General features: G+C 45.1%; 4 protein-coding genes across 8 annotated transcripts in view; 1 reads left to right on the plus strand and 3 right to left on the minus strand.

Moving 5' to 3' along the window:
• The window catches only part of prkcha (protein kinase C, eta, a), a 27,012-nt gene extending 25,372 nt beyond the window's left edge, over positions 1–1,640 (minus strand). For 3 of the 4 annotated variants that reach the window (XM_084569074.1, XM_084569073.1, XM_084569075.1), the window contains exon 1: positions 1,517–1,640. The gene's annotated coding sequence lies outside the window, so the exon portion shown is untranslated. The remainder of the gene's footprint in view (positions 1–1,516) is intronic. The other variant, XM_084569072.1, reaches the window with a different exon arrangement.
• Positions 1,107–12,871, minus strand: slc38a6 (solute carrier family 38 member 6). Its single transcript, XM_084569078.1, has 16 exons — positions 12,627–12,871; positions 10,871–11,001; positions 10,702–10,775; positions 10,339–10,391; positions 10,180–10,219; positions 8,114–8,192; positions 6,126–6,211; positions 5,974–6,032; positions 5,834–5,905; positions 5,302–5,358; positions 4,713–4,792; positions 4,517–4,617; positions 2,644–2,768; positions 2,201–2,345; positions 1,827–1,921; positions 1,107–1,720 (listed from the first exon to the last, which is right to left on the minus strand). The coding sequence occupies exons 1-16, from the start codon at positions 12,699–12,701 to the stop codon at positions 1,637–1,639; spliced, it is 1,356 nt and encodes a 451-aa protein (XP_084425204.1). The 5' UTR covers positions 12,702–12,871; the 3' UTR covers positions 1,107–1,636.
• A 150-nt stretch (positions 12,872–13,021) lies between these two features.
• Positions 13,022–16,064, plus strand: trmt5 (tRNA methyltransferase 5). The gene is made up of 5 exons (XM_084569077.1): positions 13,022–13,045; positions 13,196–13,776; positions 14,440–14,564; positions 14,690–15,329; positions 15,766–16,064. Exons 1-5 carry the CDS (start codon positions 13,038–13,040, stop codon positions 15,825–15,827), a joined length of 1,416 nt encoding a protein of 471 aa, XP_084425203.1. The 5' UTR covers positions 13,022–13,037; the 3' UTR covers positions 15,828–16,064.
• A 19-nt stretch (positions 16,065–16,083) lies between these two features.
• The window catches only part of mnat1 (MNAT1 component of CDK activating kinase), a 33,478-nt gene continuing 22,506 nt past the window's right edge, over positions 16,084–27,055 (minus strand). For both annotated transcript variants that reach the window (XM_084569084.1, XM_084569083.1), the window contains one exon: positions 16,084–16,348. In XM_084569084.1, the coding sequence (XP_084425210.1) occupies positions 16,228–16,348 (121 nt within the window). In that variant the 3' untranslated portion in view covers positions 16,084–16,227. The remainder of the gene's footprint in view (positions 16,349–27,055) is intronic.

Below are 27,055 nucleotides of genomic sequence, written 5' to 3' on the forward strand. Positions count from 1 at the left end.
ATCAACGTGAGGAGAGTGGAATCAGAGCCAGCCGCTATCTAGATTTCCAACAACAGAAAATGATTTTCAAAGAACACAGCCGACACCTCTTGAAACAACAGAAAAGCGGAGACTGCCAGCAGGGGCTTAATTTCAGCCCACCATCGTTCCTCCGCCTCATTCCATCCTTTAACCCTGGGAGATGGTGTTGTCATACTGCTGGACATGGGCCCAGGGTGTGAGTGAGTTTAACTAAACAAAAACACTCCCACCCCGCGGGTGAGGGCTCATGCCCCAGTCAGGCCTCCATAAAAACAGCTCTGGTCTGTGTTAAAATGCACGTTTCCAACACATAATAAAACTGTGAGAAAATTGGAGCATCTGGTTATCTCTCCCTAGTTAAGTTTTCATACAGCATGAGAGGAAGATTCATGAAAGGAGGATGAGCTGTTCTGCTGTGAACACAGTCTGACACTAGGTGGCAGTCTTGTGCTGTCTGGCAGAATTCCATATGAACCCATACAGGGAAGTGTATTCCAATTTTATGCTACTAATACACATCGATTTTACCACGGCTACAGTGATTTTTATAGTTTAACACTAAAACAAAGAGTGCCAAAAAGAGGTTTTAAGATAAAATACGTTAAATTATCCAATATTATGCACAAAAAGTGAATGTCTCGTGATGGATTCTTCTTTTATACTGTGGTATTAGTACTGAAGTTAAACATCTAAACAGTAGTTCTTTATGGGAGTGTCGTCCAGAGCTGTGGATGGAAGCCGGAGATATTTCCTCTCACTGGAGGAACCTCCCTTTAGGGCAGGCGTGAAAACAGGGGAGCCACTGCCTTCTGCAGGGCCGACGGGCCGACCTTCCTAATTCCTCAGATTAAAAGCAGCAGTCGGGTGGCCGCAGGTTCCAGAGGCAGACAACCTAAACAGCTTCATGATTGGAAACGTACAGGCCATGTGGCTTTCATTAGCCACAAGCTGAACCCACAGTACAACACAGAGGAGCGTGGCTCAGTATCAATACTGCGCCTGCCAGTCAAACTGGCAAGGAATCTGACTGATGAGTTTTCCACAATGCCGATAAAGACGCGCAGTTAAATGAGCAGACTGACATGTCGTTACATAAATAATTTTATTAAACGCCAGTGATTTGGAAAGGAGAAACAATCACATCCCAAGTTTGGCCGGTGAGTGGCGAATTAATAAACAGATTAAAGGATAAAAACAAGATGATTGACAGTATATTAAAAAACAAACACTTGGCTCTCAATTATTGGGTATAATGCATCAGATCGTTTACATATGCTCCACCAACATAAGATATATGTGAAATTAAAAACAAAGCCCATAAAAATAAGGTGATTTGCACTTTCTCATAATGTTCTGATAAGGTAAACCTCAGCCATCTTCTGTTCCAGACAGATTAAAAAAGGCAAAGTTTGGCCTGACTTTGGTACGGTTTGGTAAAGATTAGCACCTAGAAAAGTACAGAAAAACACTAACGTAGTGTTAAGAATGCCTTTACCATAAATAATGTACCTGAGGTGCAGCTAGTTAGCGTTCATCTGTTCCCTTTATTTGTGCAGCATTCAGTTTCTTCAGTGCATTTTCCCTTCTTCTGCTTTCAATTTGGGTCCAGAATGCATTAGGAGCTCTGCACCCACGTGATGACAATGACAGTGAAGCTGATGACGCCCATAATCAAGCCAAGGACCACAAGAACTGCAGCCTAGAGACAATAATTACATACAAATTACATATTTTATGAATGTGGGCACAGACAGTCTTTGAAGCTTGAGCTTTAGATGTAAATGTACTGAACATGGTGTATTTACCCCAATGGAGTCACCGGATCTGAGCGGCTGGCTGCTGATCTTGAGGTAGAAGATGCCCGGGAAAACAAACAACAAACAGCTGGACGTTGTTGATCCTGAGGAGCATACAGGAAAGGCACTTGAATTGCACTGCATGTATGATAACAGGAGCTTGATAAACTGCTGGAGCGGGCCTGCTCCATTAATTATGTATGAGCAGATACTGTGTTTTTAGCCACCCCGATCAATAACTGTAGCATGCTGACGTAATGGCTGCTCTTAATGTCTGTATTGGTCGAAAACTGGTGCAAATATTTAAACGGTTACAGCTGAATTCTTACAACTACAACATCTAACTAACATTTGTTTTACTATATTTCAAACGAGTCACATACCTACTACACCAAACACATTTCTGATATCAGGCACAAAGATGGCCAGTATCAGTACCAAGCCCAGGATGGTTAGAGTCGTGATGATGTGGATCAGCCAGGAGAAGGGACGACCTCCAAACAGCAGCAGAATCGCGGCCTTACGAGCCTGAAGAATAAACACAAGCACAGCTCTTTCAGGCCAAAAGCACTCATACAACGTGATTCTGACTAAAGAATAAAAACAAATGGGTGTTGTTCTGACTGGAAAGAAGACAATGATGGTAGTAGGGAGAAAGAAACTGCTCAACATATGGAATTCTTCACCAGTAAGCACCATTAACAGTTGCCATTGAAACCAAAAGTAAATGCTGAAGGGCAGAAATACAAGCAATAAATAAATCAGCTTAATAGTTCATAAATAAAGAAACCACCATATGTTAAAAAGAAGACTGTGGTCTACTCACAGGGAAGTGTATGAGCGGTACAGTCAGCAGCACAGAGAGGAGGATGGCCAGCCGCACCGTCATCACCATGATGTCCCGTGGCATGTAGGCATCGTAACCGAGCAGCAGCTCAGAGTTCACATGAGCTACAATCAGGAAACAAGCAGAGTGAGGGAAGTAGCAGCTTCTCTGATGAAGCAGCTGGAACAAACGCTTTAACAGCAGTTATCTGAGGAAAAAGCCCCAACCTATATAATATAGGAGTGAATTTACTTAACAACAATGGAGTCCTGTCTTGTGAGAGGGCCTAAACTGTCTGAGCAAGCCACATGTGTTGGAACATGGAGAAACCCGTTTATTAGGCATTAACATCTAATACAATGTTTTGAGAAAATGATCAATGAGGAATTGAAAACTCAGATCTTTTAACGCCCTTTCCAGTTTGCCTATAAAACAAAACAAGGTATCACTGGTGCCACAGCAACCTCATTAAACATTTAATTGAAGCCCTTGAAAGGTCACAGACACAAGCACCACTCATCCGCTTTTAACGGCACACAAAATATTTTAGCGGATAAATTAATTACTTTTCACTCTTGATCTTAAAATAACAGGCCGGGGGTTTTAAGTGAAAGAACTCGATGAATGGAATGAAAACGATAGCCTCGAAAGACTGCGGCCTCTCGCTCTGATTAAATATTTTATATACAAATGAAGCAAAAACATTTTGTGTAGTCGGCAAAATAGAGGCAGTTGAGTATTTGATGCTCTTTTAGTTTCTTTTCTTTTTTTTTTAATGGGGTGAAGATGCTTATTTGTAGCTCAATGTACTAATTATTAGTGATTTTAGAACTGAACGCCAGAAGGTGGAGCGTGTGAATAGTTACAAATGTCTGACCAGGACTATTGGTAACAGACAAATGCCTTTATTTTTCTAGTTCTTGTTAAATCAATGTGGATAGAACTCTGGTGGATTAGCATTTTCCATATTGTGCTGCTTTGGTAATCTCAATATAAAATGTAAAAACACACTAAATGTTACCGTTGTCAAGAAAATTATATGAAACAAGGAAAGAAGCCTGTGTGAAATGTTTTACCAAGAGTTCTGCTTTAAAGGAGATGGAGATGACTAATTTGTAGTCAGTAGGGAGATATTAGATATATTAGATATTAGATATTAGATATTTAGATCTGCATATATCCATATAGTGGGAGTGACTGGGGCACCGAAACACAGCCTCTAAATAACGCATCATCTGCCGCAAAATGCTTTCATTTCACCAATATTTTGTTGTGATAAGCTAGTGCTATTCCCCGTTGAGTCTGGAATTACCTGTTATCATCATCCTGGATCATGTCATCTCTGAGCGCCGTGAGCACCCGCAACGGTCAGCTTGTTTACCTGTAATTTGCTACTGCTAGTTTTTTGCAACATGGCTGAATATTTTTCAGATTCTGAGATTGTGGACGAACCATAGCATTGGTGAAATGAACGAGTTTCACAACAGATAATGTGTTATTTAGAGGCTGCGTTTCGGTGCCCCAGTCACTCCCACTATATGGATATACGCAGATCTATATTTCCCGATTGACTACAAATGACACAAAGGTTATATGGGTGAGTAAACAATCGTATTTTATGCCAGAAATAAGGTCCAGGTTGTAAAAAAACAGCAGTTCCCCTTTAAGGTTCGTGCTACAGAAAGTAGGAGAAATTGTTATAAATGCACATTTGTTAACAGTGCAATCAGATTGTTTTACAGTCACATAAAATTGTGTTTTTGTCACCGTTTCTTACATTTTTTATCTATATAGTTATCAGATAAGCTGCCTGGAAGCTTAAAAACTGAAGTGAATTATTTTAACTCTATGCTGTGTGTCCCTGCAGTCTCACCATAGAAGGTAAGGTAGCCAAACAGTGCAGAAATGAGATAAAGCAGGAAGCTGAGGCCGATACCGATGTTTGAAACGTTCTGCATCCTGGCCTTGGTGGGTCTGAAACACATGAAGAAAGATTCAGCGAGCGTAAAGATTACATGTGACCGGCTGGTTGTGTGACTTTAAGTTGAGGTAAAAGCTGAGAAACCGACCGGTCCAGCTCGCAGTAGATTGGCAGGATAGCCGTGTGGCAGAGAAAGGAGAAGGCCATGGTGGGGATGGCGTAGGCACTCTGCAACACACACAGGTCAGAGCACGGCTGCCATTAACAAATTATCAGCTCACAGAGTTACACAGGAGTGAGGAGCAGGTGGGTCAAGGTATGGTTTGTAGAGGAGTAATTACAGTCCAGACTGCTGAGTGATAACGCAGAATTAATGTGTGAATTTTCTTTAAACTTCCCTTAAATTATCCTATACAACAAGTACATATAATACAATGTGATCATTTAGGAATCTTGTGAGATAACGGTGTCTTTTTGTATTTTTGTTACACGTGTTTAGTGTACAGTAATTCTGTGCCACGTGTACGTATGAACTTTACGTGTAACACAAATCTGGATGATGGCCGCATGCCATTCTCGAGTTCCACGTATACAAACCAATCCTTCATGGGTGAGTGTGTGACCTGTCACCAGAGTCAAACAACAGCAGACAGACGGACGTTCAACAGTTTGTCGCGGCTGCCTCTGAGGCTCTGCGTGTGCAGGGGAGAGGAAAAACTCTGGTTTCAAATCCGTACCTTACTGGAGATGATGAAGAGTTTGGGTGTGCAGTCTGAGTCAGAGGAATTTGATATCTGGAGAAATGAGGAGAGAAGAGCGAGGCGTGTTATTTCTGAGAGGAGGTGACGTCTGCAGAGCTGCTGATAATAGAAAAGAGAAACTGCTGCCTGGCTTCAGAGTTAAAAGGTAAAAAAAATTCGCTGAAGTTAACCCATGCCAGGGTCAAAGTTATAGTATGGTCTTTATAATACCTAAAGGTCAGAGTTCACTTCCGGGATCAGACAAGGTCACTTTAACTTCCTTCCTTTTAGGACTCATTCATTCAGCTCTCTGCAGCCTTCTCTGGTCCTCATCAGCCAGAGCTGACACAAGAAGTAAACTCAATCTCATGGGTTTTCCTCCAAATCCTATGGCCATGACCGTCTGGTCCAGACTGCCCGAGTTGGGCAGTCTGGACCAGACGGTCATGGCCATAGGATATGAGTTATATCTAGGCTGTCTTATGTATGAATGTGTGTAGTAGCTAAAAGAAACGTTGTGTGTTGCTACCTGGAAGTCACCTGACAGGGTAGTCACATTGTGAGGCAGCGGGCAGGGGATGGACCACTTCTTGACCACGACCTGGAGACGAGACGACGTCAACAAAGGAAGAAACCAACAAACTTGTGGAGGTTTATGCGAAAGCTTACCACAACAGCAAAGTACAGCATGAAGAAGAAGGCGATACTACTGGTGTAACCCAGGAAGCCTGTAAGGGTGAGAGAAATATCTAGTAAAATGCAGCACATTAAACCAGTCAGAGTAGAAAATACAGAAGCTGCGACGAGATCTACTGACTTACCTATTTTAGGCAACATCGACAGAGGTAGAACAATAGCGAGTGTGACAAGGATCAGAAGCAACCTGCCATCTTCATACCAGGCATCTCTGGAAAAAAACAGCGAAGACAGGAAGTATTAAAAGGTCAACGTCAAATTAAGCCACACTTCTGATCATGATCTCCTGAAATGTCAGGGACGGCAGAGAGTAACGCAGCACGCCTTTAAGATGGACCAACTCTGGAAATTTGTCTCCATTTCGTGCTCAAATACGGAGCGACAGATTCATCATGTGGTACGAATTAAGGGCTTTAGCTCTTGCAAACCATAACAATTATGTAATTCACATGCAAACGTTGTGTCGCTCCATCAGATGTGACCACATTTCACAGAGAGGGGGAATAATATTTTCCTTTGCTGAGGGATAGCCTTGGCGGTTTATTCGGGATTGGGGAGCTGGAAGAGGAAGAGGAGGAGGAGGGGGAGGAGGAGGGAGGGTGGTCTTTCTAGATGACACATGTAGAAGGCATGCCGGCTCCAACGGGGTCGAGGTCGGGGTGGGAAGGGTGCTGCCTGGCGCTGCTGTATGCTGGAGCGCAGCGTGGGGCCATGAGGGACTGGCTCCACCACTCTTTATGGGGCTCCCAGAGTGAGCAGCACCTGCTCTGACAACATCAACACCCACTGACCCCCGTTTGGCAGTTTCACAGCTGTGGCGTTACCGTAGGCGCTGATGGATTTGCCTCTGCGTCTCCACTGTTTCTGCCCTGTAACTGGATGTCGGGGAGACCTCTGCCCTGACCCCCACTCCCTCTTGTCCAATCACTTCTACCCTAACCTAAGTTTAGACAAAGCCCTCGCCCGCAGCTTAATTAAGCCCCTTCTCCACTCTTACAGACTCAGGGATGTAAAAAAATCCCCATTAGCGTCGATTCTCAGGAGGCTCCAGGCTTAATGTAAAGACGCAGGATACCTCGAAGACCCATGAAATGTGGAAAATTTCACGCTATAACAAGACGCAGGATAGCTCTCAGTTAAGGCAGGCGTACGGCTGCCAATGAGTCAATCTCCAAACAGTGCTAAAGATCAACATAAATCCAGCCAACGCAGCGCAATCGTCAATCCACAGCTGTTCTTTGGCCTTGTTACTGAACTTAAACGATGAGAGAAACAGGACATACAGTCTGCAACTTTGCTTTCGCTCTGCCGTAATCTTATTACAAATGAGCCAGGAAAAAAGTAATGTGCTTCAATATAAAACGACTCGTTTATTTAGGCTTTGATGGAATTGAGCGTCTGTTAACATCCCAAAGCCGCTCATTAACAGAAATGTTTTGTTTCCCTCAGCAGCGAGCTGTAATTAGAATGGCAAAACTGATATCGCCTTGTATCAGTCTGATTCTGGGAACATGTGTGAGAGATTTGGGGGTGAAAGGAGCGCGCTAATAAAAAGCAGCTGCGTGTGGAAGATTCAGATGTTGACGGATAGGGCCGAGAGCAGCTACAACTCTTGCTTAAACCAGTGTGGCCAATAATAAAGCAATAGAAGTTACATTCTTGGCCAAGGAGGAGCTGCAGGCTCATCCACGTAGGCCAATGAAAGACACAGCCCGCTGCTGATAGGTGATGGATGGCTTTCCACCATGAATACACTTCCTCTGGGCATGTTTCACGCTATCCAACTGCTTTCCCCCCAATCGCTCATAGAGAAATTATTAGTAGTGTACAGTGGTTTGCTGAGAGATCCTCTTCCACCGTATTAGTCACTCATTTCTCCTTGCTCAACTAATTCCAGTTTGTGTAGTTTTGTGGTGCAGAAGTGTCAAATTTGACGTATTTGGAGGCCGAACGTATAATGTACACCATCATGGGAACAGGAATGACTCATTCTTTATCTTATGGCGGCTAATTTAAAAAAATGACTTGGTTTTAGCCACAGCTGTGACAGATTTTAAACTAAATTTCCTTTTTGGCAAGTGCAGGGAGCTCACAGTGTTGTGTATATACCCACCCCGTGTTGTCTTGGCTCAAGAAGCTGCTGATGGCTGCAGGAAGCTCCGACTTCAAGATGAACAAATAGGATGACATGGCTGAGGGGAGAAAAAAGAGATTCAGAAAATGTGTGTTTTCAACATAAAAAAAAAAAGCCAACAATCACACCAAAGTCGTAAATCACAAACACATACGAGATGGCCGTATGCTGCCACAAGCAATTCTAAATTGCTGTGTGAGGACGATGTGCGTTTTCCAGCGTGAGGAAATGGGTACCACTGGGTACGCGTGAGGAAATGGGTACCGCTGCCTTCCCTATCCACCGGATAGGGAAGGCAGCTCAAAGGGATCACCAGCAAAGCCCTCCATGTAGAGGAGCAGACATTATGCAGGTCTTCCGACTGCATAGCCAGGAAGAAGAAGTGCGAGGGGGGAGGAATGCTAACAATAATGATCTCTGACGCTAATCCAGGTACTTTTCCCCCTTCTCCACCTCACTAGGAAACAAGATACTTCCCCATTCACTCAGACGGCCAATCAGAGCAGGGACCGGGGTCACTTCCTGCGAGCCCCAAAACCTCCAGGAATACAATGGGAAAGGGAACACATAGAGAAGGGGACGGAAAAGGCATTCAGATACAGTGTGTGGTCAGTCATAAAGGGGAGATAATGTTAAGACATTTAGATTTGTCGAGCCAGGCATAGCCAGAGTTAGCTGGGACCTTACTGCCCCGGGGCAGGTCTTGCACTCGCCGTTAAATAAGCCTAGCCATAATCCCTCGGATCCTGTATTTGTTTATAAAAGAAAATTCCTCCAATAACCCCTCCAGCCCACACAGACACAAGGACATTCTCTCTTTGAGAAAAAAATAAAAAAAAACTCCTTAAAGATCTGTCAATAAGAGGTTATTCTGAGGCAATGGCTGCTTTATTGTATTAGCCAAAAACTTTCCTTGTAAAAAGTCCATCTGTCAATTTAAGCAAACCACAAGAAACACTTTCTTTTCATCCGCACAAATGAATAAAGGCACACTGACAGGGATCACACAGCAGGCATGATGCAATGGTTTAGTCTCATGCAGTTGGTTACTGTAAGCACAACAGCACTTCTACTTGAGTTCCTGGAAAGATAATACTTACATCTCTAAACAAAAAAAAAAAAAAGGCCCTTGAGTGAAGAAAAAGAATTGTTATTGGCCAAGTGGTAAGAAAACAACTTCTAATAACACGCATGTATGGAAAGTTCAAGGACAACTGAGGTAAACCTCCCATGTGTGGTCAGCAAATAGTAGGAGATTGTGTTCAACATAAGACAGAGCCACTTTCATTTCATTAAGAGCACGGGGAGAGGCGGGCTGTGAGAGCCGTGGGCTGGTCAGTAATTAAGGTCAATTGGCCCATCAGCCTTTGGCAGCGCAGATGAATGTTTACCCAGAGTGAGGCTAATTGCACTCTTATAAAAAGGGGCCCGGGGTATAGACAGATGCATGCTGGAGTGCTGGCTCTCACACTCTCACACATACTGCCCCATGCTGGGAAAACCACAAACATACCAGAGGGCACGGCAATAATCCACTCAGCTGTGCCACTAATGACTGCAGAGGAGCTATCACCTCAGCTCTCGGCTGTCTGAGAAGCACCGTTTGTGGCTGTGGAACAAGTGGAGATGGCAGTAGGAGAGAGAGAGAGAAGTAAGGGGGTGGGGGGAAATAAAGGGAGGGGGTCCATTAGGTTACTCAACACACAGAGGGCGGGAGCGGGTTTACCATCAGCGATCAATTAGAGGAGAAGTCATGTTTCAGGCCCAGAGGAGGGGGCCGAGAGGACAGCGGCTAAAGAGTCAGAGGTTATCAGGGAATCCAGATAATAGCCCTACAGGAGGGAGGGGGCAAACCTCAGCACGAGGCCCTTTGATCACCAGCAGGAGGCACTATCTGCCTCAAAAATAAACTGGCCACAGTCTGACCCCACAGCACTCCTCACCCTCTTCGCCACTCCGCTTCTCTAAAAACCACAAAATCGGTTTATATTCAACATGTCAGAAATAATGTAAGTAACTGCGCAGTGAGATGGAGGCTGACTTACCGCCAATATTTTGAATAAGAATAGCAATTCCAACCAGAACCTAAAAGGAATTTTGGAAAGGCTGTTAGTGTGAATACATTTCCTGGTCATGTTGAAAATATAAGTGGCAGTATAAGTGGCAGGGAAAACTCAGCAATCCGAAAGAGTAGAGACACTTACTTTTCCTGGTTTTTGCAAGGCTTTCCCTCCAAGGTCTTCATATGAATTGATACCTAGAGTTAAAAACAATCAGATGAGGAAACGGCCGGACGGCTCTTGCGTCACAGAACTCAACAGGAACTGTTTGGGAATCAATAGCCCACATCTAACTGTCATCACTTCTTTATCTCCACTCTTGGCTCATTTGCTCCTCTTTTAAACATCATTTAAATATCACCTGATTCACTCACAGATACGATTCAATAAATAAAGATGAACACACAATAGCTAACAGCTAGCTTCCCCACACGCTGATTCAATCACGAGTGCAGGAAGCGAAGCCACGGATAAACCCACAGGTATGTGCTATCTAAAGTGTATCACCTGTTTGGTCACACAGCTTCAGAAGGAGATGTATAGAGTACGCTGCCAGACTGGAGACCAGTATCAACAGGATGCTACAGAGGAAAGGGAGAGGAAGGATAAATTAGTATACGTGTAGTTGTATCTCTGTCTGATTTACTTAAAGAAATGTTAATTAATGCACTCTTACCAGAAACCAATTATTCCAGTGCCAGCCATAGCATAAGCCAGACCCAGTATTCCACTGCCCATAATTGCATTCATCAGGTTAAACACAGAGGAGGCGAAGGAGGCTCCTCTGGCTCTGGTTTGCACTGCTCCCTGCATACACAGCACAAATAACACACAGATAAAATATACAGAAGTAACACTGTGAGTATGAAGACAGAGGAGCAGCAGAATGCAGAAGAAATCTGGTTATTTTTATAAAAGCCTTAGGAGAATAGACGACAACGGTATTAGGAACAACTGGCCGGCCCTGATGATGGATGTCATGAAACAACACTGCAGTGGCATGTAGGATCAGGGATGGAAATGGGAATGGATGGGGTGGGATTTGAGCTGCTGGCTGTGGGACAGCTGCCTGAGCTCAGGATAAGGGGAGCTGCCCAAACTGCTTGACCTCTCTAATGGGGGATATCCTGGACAGAACGAGTGGCAACTCTGGTGTCAGTGTCACAACAAGCTCGGATTGACCTGCAAGGCCACTGAATCCGATTCACCCCGTTACAGTAATGAAAGACAGGAAGTAAACTTTAACATTAGATGGGTGAAAATATAGGCTGGCTGCAGCGTGCAATACAAATTAAATTACATGGATTTGAAAATACTTTGACAGGGACATATCCATAAATAAATCACGCTTATTTTTAAACAGCTTATCCATGTTCAGGGTCATGGGAAGATACAGTATATCCCAGCATGGGTGGTTTCCAAACAAGAAAATCAGCAATTCAGATAAATTGTTGCTTATCTCACTATGTCTTGTGATTGGTGTGAGATTATTGACCGACAATTAATCAAGAATATGTTGTGGATGTTCATTAATACCATGATATGACAATGGCTCATTAAATAAAGCAAACCAATGTTTCTACAGTTACTGACTGTCTTTTACATAAAAGAGTAAGTACACCGAGATCACCAGTGTCTACTGACATTATGTTAGATCACCATCTATGTTAGATCACCCATTATTACTGATGAATTTTGAAAGAACATTATCCAAAAGGATTCAAATGAAGACTTGTCTTCTCTGAGCTGTGAAATCCACTCAAAATTATTTTGTCAGATGATTAAAACAATTCATCATAAATAACTGAAAATATATCAGTGCACTCTGACAACGCCCCCTTCATTATAATACAGTAAAACTTATTTGAGATCACAGAACCACTCATATGGCTGTATATGGTTTTCCTATACCAGCTCCAAAAAGAATTAAAGTCAGTGATTATAGAGTAGCTACATGTATTTAACTACCTCCTGAAGACACTATGCTTACGGCTGCTGTTTCGTTATTTTAACAAATCGGCAGTTTTCTTTCTACAAGACAAACTACACATCCAAGCATGATTCTAGTAACATTTAGAGACACTGCATTTAATGGTGACTGCTTTCGGATAAAACATTTAAATTTAAATAAAGGCACGTTAACGTTCAGACTTTAGAAAGATCAGGATGTGTAAAATCTGTGGTATGATTATTTAAACATTATAATGTAATGTATGTTTTAGGGCTGACTTTCATTGTGAGTGCTGACATAGGCAGAAAACACTGAGGAAGTTCAAAAGCATGTGATGTCTGTCATAACGAAAATTATGACAAATCAGACAGTTTCATTTACCGGTAACCTTGCCAGTTTACAAAAAATAAATTAACTATTTAATTAGAGTTCATCTTCTCTTAGCTGTGAAATGAATGACACTGCCAGAGAACCTACTTACATTTCCAATCAAAGGTGTAGTCACGTCGCCTTCGGTGTATTCACTGTCTGAGGTTGCGTCTACATTAAGGCTCATGGTCAAAAAAACTCAGCTCACAAACTTCAAATAACGAACTGCTCCGGGTCAGAGCTCGCCTCAAACACTCCGGTTCAGGTGTCGGACAAAAAGCGGACGAGTTATGACACCATGTTCGTTTAAAAACGCTTTTAAACTCCCCTCTTATCAAACTTGTCAGCTGTTGACTGTTGTTGTTGATAGCTTACGTCACGTGCCTCGCGTTTCCGTCGCATTTTTGACACGTCAGAAAGAACACCGGCCAATCGGGACTCGAGTCTCCGCGCGCTCGACCAATCACCAGTCCGCTCTGGTCCCCCACCGATGACGCAGATCCAGCATGCCTGTGAACGGAGGATGTTGAGGTGAGCTCTGAGTTTCTCCTCACTGAAAGCTTATTTACTGGTTTTATAGCTGCATGTTGATACGTTTACGTCAACTTTACCGCTTGTTTAAAGTTAATATGTGCCTGTTCACTTTTCTGTGTGGTAAAATCTGCGCTTTTGCTTTTACAGGCTCCTCACCAGAATTTATGCCTCTGTTCAAACTCAAAGAAACCTCAAATCTGCTGCCGTCTACCAGAGCCTCTGCTGTGCAACCTCTCCTAGCTTTGTTGTGAAGCCCATAATGGAGCCGAAACTGTACCAGCCCCCTCCAGCAGTCCGGGGTATGACCTCTCTGGACAAAGAGGCCTTCACGCTGACCATTAAAGTCCCAGCTCTGCGGGTACCCACTCGGGTATTAAACAAAGTAGTCAAGAGCCTGAAAAAGTCGACCATCCAGCGCCCAAATGTGCCCAGAGTTGTTCAAGACAAAGAGGAAAGCAGCGACTTTCGTTTAGTCCTGTTGGACCCTCACAGAGTGTCCTCGCCCAGCTCCTTCAGTGAGGCTGAAGCCGAGGCTCTGAGGTCATTCGGTGTCGCTGAGGATCTGCACTACCACGAGCTGAAGCTGACCTACGACAACCTGAAGAGCGAAGAAGTCCTGGAGGCTGTGCTCCCGCAGGGCCAGGATGTGACCTCTGCGTTCAGCCGGGTGGGACACATCGCACACATGAATCTGAGGGACCACCAGCTCCCGTATAAAAACCTCATAGGTGAGAGGCAGATGTTGGAACACAAGAAGATTTCAACAAATTGTTGTCTACAGCTTCAGTCTTACCTAATCTGATGTTTTGATGAAGGTGAAATTTGCACCTAAAATCTTCCATGCGTCATCAACTGGGTGAACCTTTAAATTATTACCAAGAAAAATACACACATGGATGTTTAGCAAGTTTAGCTACATGCAACCTTGAAGGGTTCAAGCAGTTCTGTGTTCAACACAGTCCCTTGAACTTCTTGATATGTTTGTGTTGGGTCTGTAGGCTTGCCGTTATAATATTATTAAACACAGATGTTACCCTTACTGTATATTTATGAGAGATACCTCTTGATGACGGCATAGTGACATTTTTAAGTAATATTTAGGTCAGGCTGGATTGCCAGCCATGCCTGGCGAGCAACCGTCTCAGCACCCGTATTTGTTCTGTCTTGCTTGATTTGTTTGGGATAGGCAGCACTAAAGCAGCGTATCCACTGGAATGATAACACCTTATCTAAAAATATATGAAGACTCGAGAGCTGTTGATTAAACCCCCCTTGGTTCTGAATTAAATTGTTTTTATGAGATTTTTTACACAAATAGGTTACACAGCTGGGAGCCTAAATCAATGTAGGACGTCCTTGATGCCACTGCTTCTCTGCTGCTTCCACTGCAGGTCAGGTGATCATGGACAAAAATCCCGGTGTCACCTGTGTGGTCAATAAAACAAATATAATCGACTCTACTTACCGCAACTTCAAGATGGAGGTCCTGGCTGGAGAGGAGAACATGGTCGCCAAAGTATGTCCATTTATTTCACCGTTAATGATACATGCATGTGTTTGTTGTCCACAACATATCAGGTATTTATAAAAAGGCTTTAATCTCATAACATTATGTATGGTTATCATGTGATGTCGTTGCAGGTTAAAGAAAACGGGGTGACATACGAGTTTGATTTTTCTCGTGTATACTGGAACCCTCGGCTGAGCACGGAGCACCAGCGGGTGGTCCAGCTCACCAAACGTGGTGACACAGTGTTCGATGTGTTTGCTGGCGTTGGACCCTTCGCCATCCCAGCCGCCCGCTTGGGCGCCAACGTAATAGCCAACGATCTCAACCCGGAGTCGTACCGATGGCTGCAGCACAACTGCAAACTCAACAAGGTGGAGAGCAAAGTCAGAACCTTTAATCTGGACGGCAGAGCGTTCATCCAGGGACCTTTGAAGCAGGAGCTGCCTGCGCTGATGAAGGGAAAAGCCAGCATCCATGTGGTGATGAACCTGCCCGCCTTGGCTCTGGAGTTCCTGGACGCATTTAGAGGCCTCCTGCATCAGGAACCTCCATGTGACGAGAACCTACCCACAGTGTACTGCTACGGCTTTTCTAAAGATGACGACCCCGACACGGATGTGGTGGCCAGGGCTTCCCGCAGCCTCGGATTCCCTCTGAAGGACCGATGCTCTGTGCATTTTGTGCGTAACGTAGCTCCCAACAAAGATATGATGTGTGTAAGATTCCCACTCCCTAAAGAAGTCCTCTTCTGCGGTGATGATGAGAACACAGGTGAGAAATAATCTGAAGTATACCGCAAACAAACATATATATAAAAAGGAGTAGTTTTTAGAGCAGGAGACTCAGATTGTAATTTAGGAATGCTCAAAACTTCTGTCTTTTTCTGTGTTGTGTTACAGAAACACAAAGATCTGCTTTAGCTTCATCATGACAGCAGCACAGATGAGGCACAAATATAGAAATGTGTTTATTTTTCACTGTAAATCAGTTCCTTCCTTATTATTTATGTACTTTTAAGTTCCATCTTTAATATTAGTTGTTCCATAATGTAAATTTTGGTCTCACTGCAAAAATTCATGCAATTCTTTGATGACATTTTTTTTTGATGATTGTATTAACTTTTCTCAAACTGTCTGTAAAAATCCCAGAACTGATATTTTTACCTTGTAAAATTTACAACTCTTTTGTTATTTCTGCGTATCCACAGAGCCTTCAGAGGAACCAGTCCCAAAGAGACAGAAGTGTGAGGAAACTACAAATTCAACGTAATGACGATGTCGACCTGGAACACCAGGAAACATTTTAGTTGTTTTAATTTTCTTTTTGCTTATTACAGATGTTGTCACATCGCGTCAAATGAAATTATGGCTCAGTTCAATAAAATGACTCCTTGTGTACCAACATTTTTTTTTTCCTAATCTGTACTATTCTGAGCCTGAGCTGTACATCTTACATGCCGAGTTGTTTCATTTTTAAATAAATCTGTGAAATGAAAGACGGACAGACCTCAGTGTTCACCGCGTTTTATTTAAAAATAAAAATATAAAACTCACATACACCTTGACGAAAAAGTAGTCACAGCATCACCCGCCACATCGGCGTCGTGGCAGCAGTGCTGTCATTATAGTCCATTCGGTCACATTTCTAACTGGAAGAGCTCCGGAGGGGTTCAGCCTTTTGAAGGGAACAGCCCGCTGAAAGCATCCTCGAAGGCTCGATAGCACGCCAAAGCCGAGCTGTATCCTCCGGCCGTGTCCTGAGGCAAAGCGGCCCGCACGTGGTTCAGATACCTGAGAACACACAGAGAGCACTGCTCAGTGAGATATTTTGTAAATAATGTGCCTGACTGGCAGCCCGAGAGCTGGTTTTCCTTTGAGTGTAACTTGAGTGTAAGTTTATTCTTCATTAAATCCACACTTGAAGTAATTTTTTCTGGCTCACCGGGACCTTTTGGCCCTTTGATGGGATCAACAAAGACAGACGTACCCATACACAAACACTGGAACACCTTGTGCCTAAGAAGCCTCTCCAACAAGCCTCTATTAAAGTATTATAGGTGTCTTTTATTTTTTAAGTGCTTACAGATGTATCCTGCCAAACCCTTTTCAGCTTCTTAACCAAAGTCAAAAGTCATTGTTTATTTTCACATTCGTTCACAGACAGAAAAGCAGTGGAGCTGTTAATATAGTCTCCACATCTCGTCCACAGTGATAGCTGCCCCTCCACTTATGCGCTGTGTGTGTGTATAGGGGGGGGGTTGACCTGTGTCCCCTACCACTCTAATCCTTTCTTCAGTGTTTTCGCGCATTAAAAAAAGTGTCCTGTTCTGCTTTCTTGTCGTTTATTACTAGAGAGTTAAAAAAGCAAATTCCTCCAGCGATCGAGACAACACGTAGCCTTGGCCATCGATACCCCCTCCCCCCTTCCTCCGTCTCCTCCATAGCCCTGGCAGAGAAGTCTAAAGCCCTCACACGAGTCTGGCTTTGTGGCCCTTGTTCCTGTGAGCTGGGGAAACTTCAAAGTGAAATGGGATTCAAGAGCACAGACAGCACTCTGTGATTTCTATGCCCATTCAAGCTGCTTTACAGAGTAACCCAACACCTGTGGGGAGGCTCGGTGAGACTGACGGAGTTGAGGTGTACGTGAATGAAAGATGGATAGGCGAGAAAAAAAGGTGTCGGCGAGACAACACGCTGAGTAGATCATGTTTTGCTTTGGTGTTTTATGATTCTACGAGGCGCTCCGGCGGTTTCCTTGTAACCCAATAAAACGCTCGCTGAAAATAAAAGCTGAAACATGCTTGCTGGCGTGTCTGTCACATAAGCACGTAAAGTCAAAACATTCATGAATATGGCTCGACAGAAAGGGAGAAGAATGTCAATCAGCTCTTGTGCGCACAAAGACCACTCATCAACCACTAGAGAAACAACACACAAGTTCAAAACAGGAGGCCCAGTGATTAATAATAACTTCATTAGGCCCAAGCTGCTGTAGCCCTGTCCTTCAGAGCACTTGAGGGACGTCTTCTCGTATGGCTTCCTGCATCTGATGAGTGCTATCTATTGATTATATTGTACTGGGCCTTTTTAATGGTGAAAAAAGTGGGCTATTTACAGCCTGGCTAAGTCTGCTCTTCCTGCTAATCTAATCCCCAAGCTACTCATGTGGTCATTCCTTCCAAGAAAGCTGAGAGCTCTGTGTAACTTTATATCTGCCTGCCCCTAAGGAGGGAAAGAGAGAAAGAGAGAGGGAGAGAGAGAGAGAGAGCAAAAAGAGAACATGAAGGAGAAGGGAGAGAAGGGTGAGCGGTGGGGGGTTGGGAGGTAAAGAGAGAGGAGGGAGGATGTGAGGTGAAATCACCTTTGGGTATCATCGTCACAAACCCTCTTCTCTTAAACCAACCCTGTCTGCCCTGCGCTCACCCCTAACACCCGAGGTTAGTTCAGTTCTGCTCCATTAACTCAGCGGCTGTATCCGCATCTTCCCACAAACGCTGGCCGCATGTGCACCGGCTGATGTTTGCGGAGCTGAAACACAAACTCTTTTCACATGACTGTACTTGACAATGCCGACAGATTCAAAAAAAAAAAAAAAAAAAAAAAGGGCTGACAGCACTTGAGACGTGCAACAACAAGAAGTGCATTAATATGATCTGCACACTAAGCTAAAAAAACAGACTCCATCATAAAACGACATAAAAATACACACACGCACGCAGGCTACACTCCTCAGAAACAGACGCCTCGGTCCCCTCTGACACTACTGTTTCAATGTGTGCACTAACACTCTCCCACCCCTGCAGCCCCCCGTCCCCTCTTTCTCTCAGAGGACTGGACTGCCTTTTGTTCGCAGGGCACTGAAACCCAAGCCGTTTCGGCCGGTAACATCTTTCACTCTCCGGGCCCCACTGGAGCATTAGCTGCAACTCGATACGGGTCTTTTCAAAGCTTTGTATTATTGGGTAAATATGGGTCACTTTGGACCAGCCCATTATGTCGCTTTGGGGGAGCAGGAAAAGACGAGTGCAGGTGATGAAGACGACTGAACAACACAGTACGACAGTGTGCGTGTCAGACTGCCATTGCCACAAGGGAATATGACTGGGGGGTTTTGCATCAACTCAAAGGGGTGATAAATGTTATTCTCCCACATGAGCATCTCTTGAAATAAACCATACTGTAGTGTTGAACTCACCAGCAGTATGAATTGAATCTGATAGTAGCAGCTTGAACCTTCTCAGTCTTACCATCTGCTATTACCCTTTACTTTCAAAAGGCCATGTGCATTTGGATCAAAACTGCTGAGAGCTAACAGGGTTTTTCCACTGGAGTCTGGGACTCTGCATACCTGGCCAGTGTCTCCTGCTAATGCTAATAATGGTCAAAGATTTTCCTGACGGGACCCCGAAAGTATTCCCTGCTTCTGCCGCCTGGAAAACACCGCACGGCCTCCATCGCTAATTCAAAGTGAAAAGATAAGTGGCGAAATGTTCCGGCGGGTTCTGCGTGATTTCCAACTGAGAATGTGCGGCTTCTATCGTGTGTTTGGATCGGCGATGTAGCTGCCGAATGGGTGCTTCAGGGAAAATCGCTTCGAGGTTGGGTCTCCGGAGGGGAAAACGGCAGATACCAGACGGAGGTGCAGGCTGCGTTGGGCCTCTTGTCTAGACTCCATGTGTTGGATAGAATAGGATTAAGAAGGTCTGAGGAAGCCCAAGTTTGATGGAAAAGAAAAGAGGCCTGTAATGCTACAATAGCTATTTCAGCAAAGCAGACACTTAATCAACATACAAACCACAGGGCAGACGCACAGGACAGTGGAGCAATCTGAATCAGTGTTAAACAATGCACACTGCAGAATTACTTTATGTGGTTTGGCTGCTTTTGTACATGAAAGTTTTGCATTCTTATTCACCATGCAGCTATTTTAAAAGAAGCTAAACTGGTTCTTTGCGAGGAACTTCTTTGTTTTTTTTTTTCTTGAGAGAATCCACAAAGCCTACATGTCCAGCAGCTTCTTTCAGTCTCAGCACTAACCTGAGACGAGACCTCAGCTTGGCACCTGTCTGCTTTCACAGCACCCTCGCTGATCCAGGGTCAGCAATTGTTTTCACAGCACAAAGGATCAGAGGCTTTTTGGATTCAGCCTGTCGTCAGCGTGATTCACGACACACACAGGGTACAATGACTTTCAGACTGTTCGGGAGAGAAACTCTGTATTCAGTTGAAGAACACTGGAAGGAAAAAAAAAATGACGTCTACAGATAAATCAATAAACTCTACCCTCTCCTGCTCCAAGGACTGAAGCCTCATTAGCCATGTTTAATAAAGCGAAGGAGCTTAGTCTGGTGTGTTGAATGCACAAAGAGGGCAGCGGGCAAGTACAAGGAAAGCTATATCTGAACAGAGGCTGCCCCATACTCCTAAAGGGACAGTCACAAGCCTGAAGGATGACAGTGTGAATGCCCGGAAGTCTTCCTTTAGCGCTCTGCTCCAGCAGCAATTGAGGATTCCTTCCCTGGGAATGATGGGAGCTGGAGGGGGTACAGAGCCACACACCTGCCAGATGATTTGTCATTATAGAGGGGTCAGCACTCAGCTGTCACCCCCTAATCACCCATCCTACCCCCTCAAGTCAGCCCCCCTTCACCCACTAAACTCCACTCCAGTCCTCCCAAAACACCCCCTGCATTCCACAGGCAGCTCCAGTTTCACTCACAGCGCTGCTGCTCCATCTGCCCCTCCTTCCTACACTCTACCCTGAGAGAAAATGTACCCCTGTGAGAGACACAGCACACTGAGCGCATTGTGTGGATGTGCGATGTGTGCTTATGCCCCCATCTGTTTGTCTACACAATTCGCATGTGTGTGAATACATGTTTATCTAAGGGCAGAGCTGCTCGCATCGATACCGAAGGCGAACCGATGAAGCAGAATTTTACCAGAGGAGAACGCGTCAACTGGTCCAGGCTGGAGTCTAGAAACAAAACCCCCCGCAGACAAGCCAAACACAGAGAACTCTCACAGGTATACTATATCTGTCAACAGCAGTCTTTCATCACTACGGGTCATAGGTCACACTTTTTTTCCACTGAATGCTGCTTCCTCCGGGACATGAGAGTGTGTGAGACAGATCCTCTGCCATTAGCCTACCCACCGTCCACCAGATTATCTCAAGTTGTATTCTGTGAGTGGGTTTGAAGGGGGGTTCGGTGTGCTTACATCATATGCTGACTAATCTACAAACCCCTTATCCATTATCATGCATCTTATCATCACCCCTGACTGGCTGAGTCTGATTCTCTGTATCCCAAAAGAGAGGAGCAGAGGGAGGTGAGTATCGCTAACACTTACTTAAGAGGAGAGCATGTTTAGAGTGTTAACAGAAGCTTTGGGTGACACTTGACATTAACGCTTATAGAAATACATTCTCATTTGGAGTGACTGACGATATGTAAGCTGTCTTCAAGTAGGCCGCCTGTTGGTATCGGTGATAACGAGGAAGGTTGCTTTGTGAACAGGAGACAACACCGTCTGTAGAGGTGCCTACAATAAAGACGTATTGTGCAACCTGTGCCCAAATTTAATGTCACTTCCTGCTCCATGCATCACCTGTCACTGCTCATCCATGGCTTTGGTGTCTTAGCCCTGCACCTCTCTTGTCTACCCTGATGGGGGCAGTAGAGGCTGGCTCACTGGCTACACACCTATTCAAAGCACTGGAGAGGCACGGACAGGCATAACACACCCCTCTAGCCATATGACACACAGAGCATCTTTCTTTCGTCTCCTGAGCCGCCACTTGATAACTTTGCCCCCTGGAAGGCTTAGAAGAAGGAGGAGGAGGGAGGCTAACTGCACCAGAGGAGGGAGGATAATGACATGACATCAGTGTCATCGTTAACCAAATGGGGGGCTGTACACAATGGAAAGACATATGCTGACCAGTGAATGGCTGCAAGCACAAGGCACACCCATGCACACACACACACGGCGCAAAGGAGCCTTGACAGTTAGATGCAACATTGAGGGAATAGATCCCTGATACGCAGAGGAAGAATAGAGTTTTCCCAGGAGGGATTTGCCTCCACAGGTATCAGTTACAGAAGCACCTCAAGCACAGAGCAAAGCAAAAGAGGATTTCAATTAGGTAGAAAAATGGGAAATGAGGAAGGAGAGGGGTGGGGTGGGGTGGGGTGAGGGGGACAAAAGGCAGGGAAAGGTACGGCAGAGGGAGGGTCATAATTCATACATCATAGTAGAGAAGTACCTCCTGCCCTGGGTTGTGCGTGGCAAGTCCCCACGGCCAAGTCCCACATGACGGGAGTTTGTTTTGTTTCTCTAGCTCTTAAGAGGGGAAAATGAGCCGGCTAATCCCCCTGTAGATTGCTGGGCCCTTTGCCCCAGGGGTGAGGAGCAGAGGAGAGGCACATAGTTCCAGTCTGTAGATGTTTGTGTGAAACGCACACTCATTTTCTGTGTACGCATAATTATGAGCACCATCAGGCTCAAAATCAAAGCATGCAACCCTAGACAGTGTGCAGCTGCAAACCTCTACACACACCAGTGTGTGTTAAAATAGTCGGGAGACATCACCTCACCCTCCACTGGGTGTTGACCCTGCCGCCTCTAGGCTGTGATACAAATAAATTCTGGAAGCAAGAGGGGCTGTTATCCTTGGAGTTCCCTTCCCACTGGTGTCTCCTTCGCTGGCAGCAGCCTGGTTTGGCCCGGCCTGAGCTCATCTCAGGAGGAGACTGGTGGTCTGTCTGGCACGCAGTCCACAGAGGGAAAACAATAACACTAAAAGCAGAATACACACAAGGCAAATGTACCTCCCACTCTGTCATTCTGGATTGCTCCCTCCGTTTCCGCCCTCTCTTTGGGTCAGAAATGACTCACCCTCAAGTAAAAAGCTTCTAGTCAACTACAGCGCGTGCTTATTTTGACTCATACTTCAAGAGAAGATCAATATTTGCACAGATCTATGGGAGGGGAAACAATAGTGATCCGGCCTCCACCAGCTCTGTCTGTTAATGGTCTGTTTACTGAGACAGACGGGATAATGGTCTGGGTGTTGGCCGGTGCAGAATCAGACGGTGGCCATTCTTCACTCTGTTTCTGATATAGTTAGCAACGAGGAGAGCGGGCATCTGCGGAGCAAGAAACTATCAAAGTAAGGTGGTGGCTATATGCTGTGAATAAAGAGGGAATCCTGTTGACACAGACATGTTTGCAAGTCAAATAGCTAGCCTCAAGCCTCCACACTTTTGCGCTCTCTTTTGGCTATGCAAAGTTTCAATCTGCGTGCCCCAGTCAAGCTTTCACATCTCAGCTATGGAAGCACTTAAATGGTCAGTGAAGCACAGCACTGAAGTCTATAGTTACTTGCTATGCTGGATCTAGTAACACAAGACAGTGGCACGTGCAGTGTGTAGTGTGGAAGAATGGAGGATATCAGTTATCTGAGAAACCAAGTTCAGCTTTAGGTCTTGGTTATGGTGGCAACCCCAAAGTATCTGAGGGAAAATCCTATTGTTACGCAAGATGCAAATAAACCACTTTCTATAAATCATACTAGCTGGCAATGTTTCTGAATATTTTAATAGGCTGGATGAGAGAAAAGTGTGTGCCTTGAGACATTATCTAACAGTAGTAAAAGAAGATCAAAGACAACGGCTCCAGAATGAGTTCATCTAAGGTCACGCTAACCGGCGCCTCATTCTTCAGCTCATAACTTAAGCATCAAAGCCGCGTTTGTGTGAGAGCGCACGAGTGCACGGCTATTTGTGGTCCAGAATACGAGACCCGTCTCTCCAAGGTGCCATCACTCTGCTCCTGTCAGTCTCTGCACTCCAACGTCCTGGTGCTGCACCTCAGGTCCCCTGCAGTCAGTGACCTCTGACCCAACCCCCTGGCCCTTCCAGGCACATCAGGCCCATCAGATGGATATGCGCCTTGCAGGCATCAGAGAACCTGGGCTACATGGAAAAGCAATTCACGGCGGGGTTCTACAGATTCCTCTGGACTAGCTGTCTTTTGCATAATGTGAGAAAAAGAGGAATATCATGGCTGACTTGCATTCTCATCACAAAGTGAAAGGGGAAAGCAAGGGAAGGAAAGAATGATTTGTATGCCATTTAAACCTCATATGCTCCAATTTAGCGATGGCAGAAATGGATTCAAGAGTACTCTATGGACCATGTTTAGTGGTCCTGTTAACTCCCAGAGCCAAATCCAGGATCACTGGCAGTGCTCTTGGACAGCGAGGCTAGAGTTGGAAAGATGGAGAGTTCAGATCTGGAGCCGGGCCAACCCAGCAGGGAGAGGCTAGCGAAGCTCTCTGCCAGGAACTGAGGGATGTGATGGCACCACTGACTATCCAGGACGTTTCCCTCCCACCAAAGCACTTAACATGCAGTATAAGCCAACACACAAACAAACAAACAATCAAATGCGCGCACCATTCAAATAAACACGCCATGGGAAGCGTGGAAAGCTAAAGCAGGAGGAGAGCATCACTCAGAGACCCATTAACCTCTGGCTCACAACCAGAACAGTGAGCAGGCGTCCTTTAAGTACATGTTAAACATAGTGAGTGTATGCGTGTGTGTGCACAAGTGATTTATGTACTACTTCTCTGTGTCCATGTATAAATGTTGATGAAAACATTGATTCACTCCAAATGAAGTCATGGGGTCAATGGTTGGTTGTATTTATGAATGAAGGTCACCGTAAACTACTGTTCAGCCCTTCAGATAGCGACTAGTTGTTGTGAGACAAAATGCTCCTAGGGCTACATCCTTGTGCAGAGAAGTGCATCCCCAGGAGAGGAGCTCCAGACTAAACACTCTGTTCATTCAGCTGCTCCCCTTCACCCCACCGGCAAGAGACGGATGCCTGACAAGCACTCTCAACAGAAAACCTCACTTTTTCCACCAATTATAGAAAGCCATGCCGAGCGGGGGAGGAGGCAAAACTTCAAAATATTATACACACTGGCATTTGGCGAAGCGCATTGAGCAACCTCTGTCAGAGAGAGATGGGCTAATTTCAGGGCAACGTGTGCCAACACAAACAACTGTTCTGGCGAGCTTTCATTGTCAGCACTTGAGGTTTGAGTTGAATTTTTCAACGCTCCGCAGCCAATTTCTCTTTCCCCTATTTTTCCCCCCATATGATTTGTCCCTGTCCAAGTTCCCAGTCAGTCTTTCATCGCCTACACAGTCAGAGCTTAAAAGTGTTCTGGTAGAGAACAAACTCAGATCCAGATGCTCATCTACATACAAAAATAGAGCACTTTTTTTTTTCTTATAGTATACAAGCATTTGTCTCTATAAGCTCATGAAGGGTATAGAAACTGGCTTTGAAGTGTAGTGTACTTTGATAAATGTACTTCTTTCCAGGTTATGTCCATCAGCTGGCGCACGGTCAGCGCGAGGCGGGAGGAGTTTAATAGCTACTGCTTCGGTCTCTGTGTGCGGTGTGCTGGGATTCATATCGCAGCCACGTCAACGTAAACATCATATGTTTCTGTTTGTGTCTCGAAAGCAGTATTTACTTCTACTTTGATTTTGTTTATTAAAGGCTTTTACTGTTCAACATAAAAGCAAAAAGCCATGGCAGTGTACAGGCTGCAGTGTTACATTCACCGTCTCCCTCATAATTCTTACGGCTCACGCACAGGTCTGGGTATGTGCCAATCAATGAGATGGACAGCACTATACTGCCATTATAGAAACCTCACACAGTCGGGGTCACATCCTCTGTGGCAAGTCATACGCACCTATGCACATCAGAGGAGGAGCCTTTGGATATGTGTGTGTGTGGTGATAGCTGCTGAGGTGGAAGCTGAATGGACACTTTTGGAGGCCCCCTGAACATGCAGCCTTTACTCTGCGCCGGTATTAGGGCATCTGTATTTAATATAGGACTTCAGCTCAGCCCATATTTATTCAGGTACAGCTGACGGAGAGGGAGAGACAGTGAAAGAGGTGTGGCCTTTCTTTTTCCTGGCAGCTGCACAGCACTCCTGCGGTTTTTTGGGGGGCAAAGGGACAAGGCGAAAAAGACACAGACTCCATGACTGGGAGAGAGGGAGAGTGGTGCAGAAGAAAAGAGCAAGTTGACGTGAAAAGCATGGCTCCAGTCAGTCCTGTGTTGACTGGACATCCTGTGCAAGAGGCAAGCCCAGGAGGCCTGGCGGCCACCAGGGAGGGGGTGTGTGAGCTCAGCTCTCCAGTCTCACTTGATGGCTGGTGTCTAAGACAAATCACCAGTGGTGCTGCTGTCACCGTGGGCCTTGACCAAGACAAACAGCCATGTTTTAAAATAAGTGCCTGCCCACTCACAGGCCTTTCCACCTCATCCACACTCAGGCACATCCATATCTCCTCACACATTCAACTATATTCCCTTCACAGGTCATAGGACTGGAGCTATAGTCCAACGCTCCACACAGGGGACTCACTATTTCACTCTCTCAACCCTGTCTGCATTCCCTCTCCTCTGCACACATACACTTGTGAATATTTACCACATCACACAACTTCCATTGCGTCCAAAATGCTTGGGCTGCAAAACAAGGGTGGGTATGAGTGTGTATGACATGAAATGTACAGCAGATTTAAATGACACTATGTGTGTGCATGTGTATGAGGAAGCTTGATTGTCTATGTATATCCAAAAAAAAAAAACCCTCAAACTTAGCTGAATCAAAAACTGCCAACTGTGCAGAAGTGTCAGCACTACTCCCTTCTTTTACTTAACAGCACATTGCATCTTGGGAGTTGTGGTTTGTCTGAACGGGCCAGTCTGTGTCGCTGCCTGCAGCCTGCACCAAAGGGATTGGTGTTCCTGACTGAACAGAGCCTCATTTATCTCTGTGGCAGAGTCCTTCCTCTCCAGCATCGGTCCTCCTGGACCCCTGAACTGCTGACACTGGGCCCCCCCCCCCCTTCCTCCCTCCTCTGAGCTCCAGCATGCGGCAGAAATTGTGAGATGTGTTTCATCTACATATTGATTAGCCTGGCCAAAAGAAGCAGGAGCTCAGCACTTCACTGAATACATAATGTAAATAAGCACCAGTTATTCAGCTTAAACTCTCCTGAAATGTTTCACCTTAAGTAGGGGCTTTTCCAGGTAATTAGGTAAATGTGATTGCGCGACAAAAGTCAATAGTAACTTTTATCTGAAGAATAAAGAACAATAAAGCTAGAAATCTCTTTTCCTAAACATGCTGACATTCTGTTCAAATATGCACATCTCAGCCAAATGAAGGTTACTGTCAGCGTGAAGCAGTGCTCAAAGTTAATCAGCTCGCCCCGAAAAACAATACGACCCCGTCCTGCCTCTGTCACCCAATAAAAGCAGGCCGCTCTCAGCGTGTGGGCAGGCTTTAGTGCCAGCCCGTTGCAGTGCAGACGGCTGGGCGCTGGGTTGTCTGATGGATAGATTACATTCGGTGAGGACTGGACCAATGGCGTCGTGGATTGATTG

Source organism: Chelon labrosus (assembly GCF_963514085.1).
Source record: "Chelon labrosus genome assembly, chromosome: 20".
Taxonomy (NCBI): domain Eukaryota; kingdom Metazoa; phylum Chordata; class Actinopteri; order Mugiliformes; family Mugilidae; genus Chelon; species Chelon labrosus.

Bases quoted from the DNA above. Each gene is read 5' to 3' on its own strand.
- trmt5 (XM_084569077.1), top strand. The intron at 13,777-14,439 runs GTGAGAGGCAGA...CTTCCACTGCAG, and splicing joins CCCGTATAAAAACCTCATAG to GTCAGGTGATCATGGACAAA. The intron at 15,330-15,765 runs GTGAGAAATAAT...GCGTATCCACAG, and splicing joins CGGTGATGATGAGAACACAG to AGCCTTCAGAGGAACCAGTC.
- slc38a6 (XM_084569078.1), bottom strand. From the start codon at position 12,701: ATGAGCCTTAATGTAGACGCAACCTCAGACAGTGAATACACCGAAGGC. The intron at 5,906-5,973 runs GTAAGCTTTCGC...TCTCGTCTCCAG, and splicing joins TGCTGTACTTTGCTGTTGTG to GTCGTGGTCAAGAAGTGGTC. The intron at 5,359-5,833 runs GTAGCAACACAC...TCATTTCTCCAG, and splicing joins CCCTGTCAGGTGACTTCCAG to ATATCAAATTCCTCTGACTC.